Below are 10,601 nucleotides of genomic sequence, written 5' to 3'. Positions count from 1 at the left end.
TCAGCCTAAGTCTCCTCTTTACGTCGTAGTCGGGCGGGATGGCCGTGGTGGGGTTGGGGTTTGACACGGTCTTTTTTTGTCGTTTAGGTCTGTTTAGGTCAGGGGTTTGAGGTCTGCGGGTCTGTAATGGTGATGGTGATGGTCGTGTGTGACTGACTTAATGTTTTGATGGTTTCAATGCAAGGAATGATACATGTTTCAGAATACCGCGTGCTTGGTTCATGCAGCTGGAAAACACGGTCTAAGTTAGTTTTGTTAGGCACAGGCCGATCCAATACTTATAAACCATCACGTTACGACAAACTAATATATTCAAATGAACTCTGCTTCATAATTAATCGCGCCCATTGCCATCTTCAAGATCATAAACGCCTTGATTCTCAGGTAGGTGATAGCTGCGGGGAAGATGACAGGCATGGATGCATTCACATACATGAAGGAGGTAAGCACGGCGATTTGATTTGAGGTTGAGAACAGCTAAGAGCACGAATCAATCTCCTTCTGCAGGTGGCTTGGACCAATAACAGCCCTAAGAGACATCATTTAAAGTGCCAGGTCGATATGCGTATCCGGGATACAAAAGTAGGTCAACAAGTGATTGTCCAGAACTAATTAAAAGAAATGACTGATGGGTTAGACTTATTCATGATCGAATTCGCGCATGAAACAAAAGTCACGCTCCAGTTGCAGATGAGATACAGATAGACATGGTGCAATATTGGTTCGGTTACGCCTTAGCGAAGGCTCTTCCTGTTCTTGAACACTCTGCATCATGAGAAATAAACCCATCTCCGCCATGACGTTCTAAACCTGGAGAACCATGATCCCTCCACTTCCAGAAGATCCTAGCTACAGGGTAAGGCCCTCGCGATGGCATCGCTGACGTAGCCGTCGATTAAGCTTGTCAATCAATTTAGTGGGGCTGTCGCTCGGATTGGGTTTACCCGTCTCCTCCGTAACTTTCTGAGGTGATCGCAGGTTCCTGACTAGCAACCCAGACCATCACCGTCGAGGTCTATCGTTTTGCCTATTGTTCAGATAGACGTTGCTTTTTGTTTGCCAGCGGTTTGATACCTCGACATACCCTCCTGAACCCCGCGATGCTCCGTCCCACAACTCTCCGTCCTGCGCTTCGCGCATCAGCCCACGCCAGATGCGCCATCCCACGAACGACTCGCCGGACTCTATTCTCCCAACGATCAAGCCGGTTGACCGATGACCTCGATGTGAACCAGCTCAATTCGAAGCGACGAGATTACGAGCAGAACCGAACAGCTTTCTTGGCTGCCGGTGCCATTGCCGGTATCGTTTCCTTCGTCTACACAGCATGGAAGCTCAAAAAGGCCATTGAGGCACAGGGAGAAAAGGAGAAGGCAGCGATCAGGTGCGATACCGAAGTGCCCAAAGAGATTTTCAAGACAGAGGCGGGCGAGAAGCGAAAGGTGGTTATCCACGACGAGGACGGAAACGAGGTCGTTCCAACCGGCAACACAACGGTCAAGCTATTTCCTCGAACATTAGAAATCGAAAATGTCGGAGCAGCCGGCGATGTAGCTGGTCCAATCGCTGCTGCTGTTACAGACAAACATGGCACGGAATTCACCTTGGTCGGGTTGGGTACAAGAACAGTCACTTTCCTCGGCTTCGAGGTGTACGTGGTGGGCTTCTACGTCGCTACTCAAGATGTTGAGAAGCTTCAGCGCTACTTGGTCAAGAAGATCAACCCTCTTGCTACAACACTGATTCCTTCCGAAAAGGAGGATCTGCGAAAGGCTCTGCAGGACGCTACTGAGGGTGAGGAGACATGGAACTTGATTTTGAAGGATGCCGGCTGTCGCTCAGCGTTCCGCATTATTCCCGTTCGAGATACCGACTTCCCCCACATGCGCGACGGTCTTGTTAGAGCTGTTCAGGCTCGCTCGGCACGCAACCCTGATTACAACGACGAGACATTTGGAGAGGCCATGAAGCATTTCAAGGTCTTGTTCCAACGAGGCCAAGTAGCCAAGAAGAACGAACTTTTGCTTGTTCGAGATGCTGCCGGAAAGCTGACCATCACTTATAACGACGCCACACGCAAGGAGCCCGTAAAGACTGTTCTGGGAACCGTCGAGGACGAGCGACTCTCAAGGTTGCTGTGGCTCAACTACCTCGCCGGCAACAAGGTTGCGTCAGAGGAGGCCAGGAAGAACATCATCAATGGCGTCATGGAGTTTGTTGAACGACCCGTTGGCACTGTCGCCACTCAGGTTCTGTGAGAGGGTTCAACTTGCAACAAAAGATGTACACTACGGAGATTTAGGCATGTACTGTATCACTATAATGCACGCGGATCAACGGACAAATGTCGAAAGATCATGAATTCAACTCAATTGGGTCATTCTACCCAGCTGTAGTACCGTCTAATCTTCAAGTGACGCCATCTATCCATGTCGTATGCGCTCTATAGATGCCTAGAGCCTAGAACTGAAAGCACCAGATATCCTTAGCCCATGATATCCATTTGTCGTTATGATTTGTATTTCTTACGCCTTCAAGGCACCGGCCTCCTTGAGCAGGCTCTTGAGCTTTCCGCCGGACTTCAAGCTCTGGACGTCCGAGTTACCACCAATGTGCTGTTGCTTGATGTAGACGTTGGGAACGGTGCGCTGGCCAGAGATCTTCTCTAGGGCGTCTTGCAGAGCAGAGCCATCGGCTGCAGTCTATTAGTAACCGGTATAATACCATCAAGACTGTAGGCAGATGGACTTACAAACTTCGTCAAGCTCGAGGAGCTCGTACTCGGCGTTGAGCTCGTCTAGTGTGTTCTTGGTCTGCTTGCAGTAGGGGCAGTAAGACTTGGAGAAGACAACTGCGAAAAAGTTAGTCGCTATTCAATACTCATCTCGCAACGGAGTAACATACCAACAGAGTTGTTGTCAATGAGCTGCTGAACCTTGGTAGATGCTTGAGACATTGTGCCGGGGCTTGTTGCGCGAGTGAAGAATGATCGAAAGAAACTCATAGGGAAGCTTTGTGTAGGGGTGGGGGAGGTATTTATTCTAAGTCAATGGGGAAAGGGACGAATTGCGCAAGATGTATGGAAGTATGCGCTGTAGCTGAGGGCGAGTTTGCTTTGTCAGTGGCTAAAAAATGCAATGATGCAATCAGCTAAGGCGCCCCAGATTAAGTAATCATAAGGATGTGGCTTTGGAATCAATCTGCCATTTGCGTCTTTCCATTGCGCCTCTTCAGTCTGCAAACGCTGAATCCGTAACTAGTTTATCGTTCTGTTTTCATCATTTCGCTATATATAAGCATAATAGGATATCTAGTTTATTGGTGTTGACAGGAACAGCATAAGCACTTGCATTGAGTGATCTGCTAACTGCCGTTGAACCCTTGTAAGCACAGCCGAAAGATTACCTATATGGCCAATGATGATAAGTAAGCATTTGGATTAGAAGAAGAATTGAAATGTTGAATAATCATTGGAATTGCATTAGTTCCAGCCGAAATATCGACATTGGACCCGATGCTGGCCGGCATCATGGGACGGATACCATGAGAAAACCTTCCGTTCTCCGTCGCGTACAGCCGTATAGTCATGAACGCCGGCTTTCTTGCTTTTGGCCCAAATCTATGTGATAAATCCGTAGATTAATGCCCTTTGGCAGCTGCTAATACGTGTTCATTGTTATCAGAGTTCAGCGGCTGATACGACTTACACCTGGCTTATTGGGATTGGACTTCACTAGAAGAGGTCGCAATTAATTATAACGTTGGAGGAAGATTTATTTTGGGCTTGGAGTTAAAAGAAAAGAGGAATGTATTATAATGCCATCTAGATAACTAGACCGGCCATAATATCGTGAAATGACTAAAAGGAAATCCGATTTCTGCACTGTTCTTACGTCTGCAGTAGGGTAAGTGAGCAACGAAAAATACCCAAGCAGAGGTTTCGAAAGGCACCATGTAAGAGGGCCATCAGGAAGAAAGAGGTTCCGGAAATTCTTGTACTTTAGGTAAATGTTCAAATAAACCTCCTTCAAGACTAGCCATCGGTGGTTCGTCTTAATGAGGGTCCTGCTGTGGTCCCTCGGGCTGACTAGTCATGATAACTCGATCTTGAACCTCCACTCGAAAGGGGAGAGAACTAAGCAACAATGGTCCAACGAATGGAGCTCTGTTTTAGTCACGGGTTTATTGCTGTAATTCCTATCTCTCATTGGACTTTTGTGTACCATGAGCGAACAATGATCTAAGACAAGTTTGTGGTGGCTTTGTATACCCACCTTGAAAATACTGACAAACTTCATGATATCTAACATCTGACATCAGCCTAGTGTCGGTAATGGGATCATAGGACTTTGCACAGATGACCTAAATCATGTAGAGATTGAGTCACTGTTACAGTTTCTTTTTAAATTATGTATTACTGTACTGTACGCGTCGCCAGCAATCCCAATGTTGGCATTCTAGGTCAATGGTAAAACCACCATCTCAAATCTAGTGGCTTCTGAACCCCTTGATTACGATTTCCCGCTAGAACAGTCTGACACATTCCCCCAGCTTTCGATTGCCAATTGTCAGGCCATGGACCTGGAACAGAAGCCTTGTTGGAGTCCCGTCCCCATGCGGCTCTTGGCTTTTTAGTACCCAGGTCCATAGATTATCAAATTTAGAAAAGTTCAAATCTGGCCTCTCCCTTTTTATAGTTAGAAATCTAGACTTTTCATCTGCAACGCAACGTGCAAACTTTGCTACTCTCCAAAAAGGGAAAGAAACGAAACCCCAAGTCTTCAGCGCATATTTCTTGCATTCGATTTGATTCTCGGGGCGACCTCTTGTACAGCACTTGTCCCCCTCCCGCCCCCATCTCCACCAATCGCCGGCCTCACGTCTTGCAGTTTTCAAGTGTCCCCTAAAAAGCTGCCCGGTTTCTTGCATTGCATCGCCCCGTCATCATCAATACAGAATACGTACAGCGCTTTAGACTCACGCTACGATCCGGTACTTGGCTTGGACAAAGAAAGACTGACTGACGCCTAAGCCCCTCACGGTGTCACCCTCGAAAAGAGCCCAGCCCAGCCCAGCCCGATACACCCGTTTGCCCAGTTTCGCCGTGTACCACTACCGGCTACAGTGGTTTTACACTTCCCCTACTACCAAGTTACTTGTTTCGTTGCGCAGGACGAAACCAGGCCGACAACTGAGGTTAGGTGCAGACCATAACTTAGGGGTCGTGATCGTCGCATTCCGCCTGCGATTCGCAAGCTTCTGGTTGTCGTTGCACGCCTTGCATCGTAGCCCACCTGTTCTGCTCATCGCTCCACATCAGCCCACGGGTCGATCACAAGAGAACCACCAGTCACTCAGCTTTATCGACCGCCCGCCCTGTCTTGACCTTTTCTTCCTGTCCAGGACCTTGGTCAATTGCTGCACTCGTATTCCCATTTGCCTCTAGGGTGTCCTGTTTGGGACCACCTTAGAAACCGTCGAACAAGGTGGATTCCGCCCAAGAAATCGTGGCATCTCCCGGTGCCTTACAAAACGTCACGTCCTACCTCAACGGGGCGCTGGCTAACCTTTCGTCTGCCTTTCAAGATTCGGGCGAATACATATCAGACACACTCGGCGTCCCTCCAACCCTCGTCTACAGCAGCCTCGCTGTCCTAGTCGCCGTCCCCCTAACAATGTCGAGATACGGCTGGTCTATTGGCCGCGAACAGGTTTCGCCCTATAGTTCTATGCCCAGCGGCGTCCCCGCTGTCACCGACGACGATTTTAGCTACATCACCTCGCAAGATCTTGATGGCGTCACCGAGAACCGATATTATCCCAGATCTCACTCGACAGCACCCCCAGCAATCGAAGACGATGTCCTCCTAATCAAGAACCGCGGCATCACATATCCCGCCCACTTCCCCGCCTATGCGATCGGAGATGGAAAGCTGCGAGTGATAGATGTCAAGGACCGGGTTGGATTGATGATGGAGCTCCCTGAGCGCGGAACTTCACGCATCAAGCTTCTTTACAAGGGGAAGCAACTCAAGGATCCCATGGCGCCAGTCCGCGATTATGGTGTTAAGAACAACAGCGAATTGATGGCTGTCATGCCCGAGATGGAGGATGCAGCCAGCAGTGGCTCAGAGGAAGAAATGGTCATCGTTGATGCTCCCACGGAAGACAGAAAAACACGTCGCCGCAAGAACAAGCGCAGCAAGAAGAAGGGTATCACCAGTGAAGGTGACTCTCTATCAGGTAGCCCTCGCGACAGTGCTTCTACCTTCGATCATCCGAGATCGCCCCCTGCGCCGCCTACATCTACAGGAGCCGCCAGCGGTCCCATGAAGGTTTTGGATGATCTCGCTGTTGAGTTCCAGATCAAGTGGCTGCCATTGTGTTCCGACTACATCGAATCCCCACCTTCAGACCCCAAGAAGCGGGAGGAGGATCACCGCAAATTATCTGAAAGTATCATGATGCACATTATGCTGAAGCTGGACGGCGTTGAGGCTGAAGGAATGCCTGAGGTCAGAGCGCGAAGAAAGGACTTGGTCAAGCAGGTTCAAAAGACATTGAAGGATCTGGATATTGCAAAGGAATCTTGAGCCCGCATTTAAGCGAAGGCGTTGAATTATCGGAGGTCGATTGAAAAGATTGTCTGGTTTGAGTGCACTTGGCGTTATTGGGAACGACTTATCGACTACTACCATTGATTGCTCTTGATATAGAACAAGCTGTACAATAGATTCAAGGAATGGCCTTGACGATGATGACAAAGATAGACAGCATCTGAGCAGATTGGCACAATAATTTTGATTGAATTCACCCTGCATTGATATCTTGTGCCAAGTAACCGTGTTAATAATCATTGCGATGTACCTATGAAGCCTTGACTGGCAACGATCCCCAGTTATCGCATTCGCATTGCATCATGCCCCAGGTCCAGCAGCCCAGATTGAAACTCAATCCACGTGACATTCTCGAAGCTGCGGAGACCCCGTTATCAGTCACTTCCATTTGGCAGAAACCTTTAGTGAACCGGAAAAACTTCGGCTTTTCACACCTAGGGCTAACAAACCTAAGCTCTTGCCGACCGTCGCTTGCTCTTCACTGAAGCCTTACCCTATCAGGTTAGCGTACAGACACAACGAGCCCTCTTCGGCCCATGGATTTTTCGCCCTCAATCAGTATCGCGACCACTTGCACCCAACATTCGAGGGACGACTAACCCCAGCAGCACAGGAAATCCAAATCTTCGCCGAGGATTTGTTTGTCTTAGCCGTCGACTGAGCTGCCCTTCTTTCCTTTTCTTTAATCCCCCAGAAAAGACGGTTACGATGTCCAGCTTCGAGCAAGTTGTGAGTGCCACCGACAGAGAAAAACACCAAATCAATATTGCCTTGAGGAAAGACGAGATGCGAGCAACTGGAAGACGTCGGCTATGGATTGGGGACGCTTTGGGATCTCAACAATCAGCGCCTGCAATTGTTGTGGACGTTGCTCGTCACTTGCTTTCAGATGGGAATATTGGTCTTGAAGACGCATTTCGCTGACCGTTGTGTGCGTTTATAGGTTGTCATCGATGGCAAGGGCCATCTCCTTGGCCGACTCGCCTCCATTGTCGCCAAGCAGCTCTTGAGCGGTCAGAAGATCGTTGTTGTCCGCTGTGAGGCCCTCAACATCTCCGGCGAGTTCTTCCGCGCGAAGCGTATGTCCATCCCACGATACCACAAACCTGCGATATGTGGCCGAGCATCCTTGGATACAACCACCACAGCGATGCTACTTCAAGAACATCCAAGCTGATCATGACAACAGTCAAGTACCACGCCCACCTCCGAAAGATCACCCGATACAACCCCACCCGCGGTGGTGAGTCGAAACCGTTTCCTCAGCCTTGGACAACAGTCATTGACTCGATATAGGTCCCTTCCACTTCCGTGCTCCTTCCCGAATCTTCTACAAGGCCGTCCGTGGCATGATCCCTCACAAGACTGCCCGTGGTGCCGCCGCTCTCGAGCGCCTTAAGGTCTTCGAGGGTGTCCCCCCTCCTTACGACAAGACCAAGAAGGTCGTCGTTCCCCAGGCTCTCCGTGTCCTCCGTCTCCAGCCCGGCCGCAAGTTCTGCACTGTTGGTCGTCTGTCCCACGAGGTTGGCTGGAAGTACCAGGATGTCGTTGCTCGGTATGTTCTCCCGATGATGTGTCTACTCGACACGCACTAACTTGCCACAGATTGGAGGAGCGAAGAAAGGCTAAGGGCGCTGCTTACTACGAGCGCAAGAAGATCGCTGCCCGACAACTGGCCGATGCTAAGAAGAACGCTGATGTCAAGGAGTCAACCTCCAAGGCTCTTGCCAACTACGGCTACTAAGCTGGCCATATCCCTCGACCTGGGATCTTGCCGGTCTAGGTATAACTTGGCAATGTCTATCATTTCTCGTGCGTTTCATTAGATTGGCGCGGCGGTTCACCAAAGGGATTTACTTGATTTGCTGAGTGATGGCAAGGGTGGCTCGAGGAGTAGATGTCGATTCCCCCCAAAAGAAATGTTCTAAATGAAAAGTCCCCCAACCACGATCGTCAATTTGCCCCTTTTGCACTTAACATCCGAGAAACGAAGAACCTAAAGCACAGAGATTCGAAGATTCAACATGATTGAACGCATGAGGATGACCGAGACTCCGTGTGGATACCTCTTCGAACTTGGATCATGTGTGAGGCTTTTGATGATTTGGAGGAGGGATATTTCATTAGTGAACGTTTGACGGGTTTGGAATTGTCATCAATCCCCTGTTTATCCAAGGACGCCAGAGTTCGGCGGACGGGTTTTATGAGTGATGGCAATGGGAGGTGATCTTGTTACGCTTCCCTGAAGGGACAGGGTCTCGCATTTTGCACAATAGGAGTAGAAAAGGAAAGGCTCTTGTTTGATCAATTATGATTACATGTGAATGTATTGTGTCTGTTCATCCCTATTGACGTCAGTGCTTGAGCTTAAGCTCCTAGTGAACCAATGTTTGTCATGAGTGGTAGTGATGCTGTAACTTTGTGCGCTTTCCTATTACAAGCCTCTGCATTGGGATCACAATCTTATAGTCATTGTCTAACCTACGTAGTCTATCTCATAGAAGATTAATGAAGACGTACTTGGGAGTATACACGTTGTCATGATTTTAGTTTGAAGGGAGTCTCATGATACAAGTGTTAAGCCAACATCTTTCACACACTTTCATATCCAGTCTCCCGCCCAGCTCATGATATTGAGTCGTTGGGCATAAATCAACATCATTGCAACATCCTCAATTGATTAGAAAGAATATCAAATAAATTGGAGGGCTCATACAAGTTCTTTTCACAAAGTCGACTCGTTGTAGGGTAGCACCTGTCGGCTTCTGGGTGTCATGTGCCGATAAGATAAGCTTTTAATGTGAGGTGTCCTCACCCACTCTATTACTTTGGGGCAGCGGGACAGCGTCCAAACACTTTGTCACTTTACACTCCTAACCAGTCACTCTTTTACGACCAAGAGACCTACGATAAAAGAAAGGAAGAATACCCTTCAGAAGCACAAGTTGCATATAAAAACAAACACAGAAAACAAACGAAACCCGTCAACATGTCGGACCTCGACCACTTCGACCTTCTCCCCATTCAGATGGACCCTCAGTCCAAGGCCATCACCTCTCAAAACGCATCGCGCTCTCTGGCCGCCGAACTCGAAGCTCTCAACACCCTCCACCGCTCCCTCCTCACCATCGAGCACCCCTCGGGCGCACCCCCACCTCCTGTGCCCGTCCACCCCAAGCGCACCGCCAATGTGACCAAGCTCCGCGATTCGGGTAACAACGAATACCGCAAGGGCAAGTTCGCTGAGGCCATCAAGTTCTACACACTGGGCGTACAGATGGCCATGCAGCGACCCATGTGGGAGCCTGCTGCTCTCGTGCGGGAGGAGATCAGCGGACTGCTTGCCAACAGGGCGCAGGCGCACATGGCGATGCAGAACTGGGCTGAGGGTGCCGTGGATGCGCATGCAAGCGTCGAGGCGCGCTGGGTTGGAAACGCAAAAGCTTGGTGGAGAAGAGGAAGATGTCTGGCTGAGATGGGCAGACTGGAGGAGGCGAGAGACTGGGTCAGAAGGGGACTCGAGGTTGAGGGCGAGGAGGGAGAGCTAGTGCAGTTGTTGAAGGATATCGAGGAGAGAATCGCGAGACAGGAGGCTTAAATCCTTGAAGCATGGTAGTTTGCTGGGGCTTTATTGAGGCTGAGACGGAGTAGGAGGATTCACCCGAGACATGAGAGCAGAGGCCATGGAGGAAACATGAGTCTCGGTTGGGGAATGCCACCAACACTGGCATACTGAATGTTTTATTGACGGCATATTTTATTCGGTCGTGGCTATTACTAGGAGTTTTGTTAATATCGACGCAACACATTTGATGGATCACATAAATACCCAAATCATCGAAGAACTTCAAAGTGCTCAACATCACAACAGCATCAAACACCATATAACAAAATGGCGACTCATGTAGGCATTTACTATAAGTCGTATGCGAAACATAACATCCACCGAATGTATCCATGAATATTATTCGTACAATGCAAAAT

At 49.2% G+C, this 10,601-nt stretch overlaps 5 protein-coding genes across 5 annotated transcripts; 4 read left to right on the top strand and 1 right to left on the bottom strand.

The window, feature by feature from the left end:
• Positions 1-1,100: 1,100 nt before the first annotated feature.
• On the top strand, positions 1,101-2,258 carry B0J16DRAFT_352996 (chalcone-flavanone isomerase-domain-containing protein; the record flags this gene model as incomplete). Its single annotated transcript, XM_046129285.1, has 1 exon — positions 1,101-2,258. One exon carries the CDS (start codon positions 1,101-1,103, stop codon positions 2,256-2,258), a length of 1,158 nt encoding a protein of 385 aa, XP_045990093.1.
• Positions 2,259-2,525: 267 nt separating this feature from the next.
• On the bottom strand, positions 2,526-2,956 carry B0J16DRAFT_314764 (thioredoxin-like protein; the record flags this gene model as incomplete). The annotated part of the gene is made up of 3 exons (XM_046125209.1): positions 2,526-2,695; positions 2,753-2,851; positions 2,905-2,956. The coding sequence occupies 3 exons, from the start codon at positions 2,954-2,956 to the stop codon at positions 2,526-2,528; spliced, it is 321 nt and encodes a 106-aa protein (XP_045990092.1).
• A 2,296-nt stretch (positions 2,957-5,252) lies between these two features.
• B0J16DRAFT_38775 (uncharacterized protein) lies at positions 5,253-6,756 on the top strand. Its single transcript, XM_046131699.1, has 2 exons — positions 5,253-5,486; positions 5,587-6,756. Exon 2 carries the CDS (start codon positions 5,676-5,678, stop codon positions 6,591-6,593), a length of 918 nt encoding a protein of 305 aa, XP_045990091.1. The 5' UTR covers positions 5,253-5,486; positions 5,587-5,675; the 3' UTR covers positions 6,594-6,756.
• Positions 6,757-7,325: 569 nt separating this feature from the next.
• On the top strand, positions 7,326-8,361 carry B0J16DRAFT_314762 (60S ribosomal protein L16; the record flags this gene model as incomplete). Its single annotated transcript, XM_046125208.1, has 5 exons — positions 7,326-7,346; positions 7,561-7,696; positions 7,807-7,860; positions 7,914-8,172; positions 8,223-8,361. 5 exons carry the CDS (start codon positions 7,326-7,328, stop codon positions 8,359-8,361), a joined length of 609 nt encoding a protein of 202 aa, XP_045990090.1.
• Positions 8,362-9,338: 977 nt separating this feature from the next.
• On the top strand, positions 9,339-10,474 carry B0J16DRAFT_38676 (uncharacterized protein). Its single transcript, XM_046131594.1, has one exon. It carries the CDS (start codon positions 9,607-9,609, stop codon positions 10,213-10,215), a length of 609 nt encoding a protein of 202 aa, XP_045990089.1. The 5' UTR covers positions 9,339-9,606; the 3' UTR covers positions 10,216-10,474.
• Positions 10,475-10,601: the final 127 nt, after the last annotated feature.

The sequence above is a fragment of the Fusarium flagelliforme genome (genome assembly GCF_020744385.1).
Source record: "Fusarium flagelliforme strain FIESC 12 MPI-CAGE-AA-0113 chromosome Unknown B0J16scaffold_1, whole genome shotgun sequence".
NCBI lineage: Eukaryota > Fungi > Ascomycota > Sordariomycetes > Hypocreales > Nectriaceae > Fusarium > Fusarium flagelliforme.
Note: the sequence above shows the minus strand (reverse complement) of the source record. Positions and strands in the feature narration are given on the sequence as shown.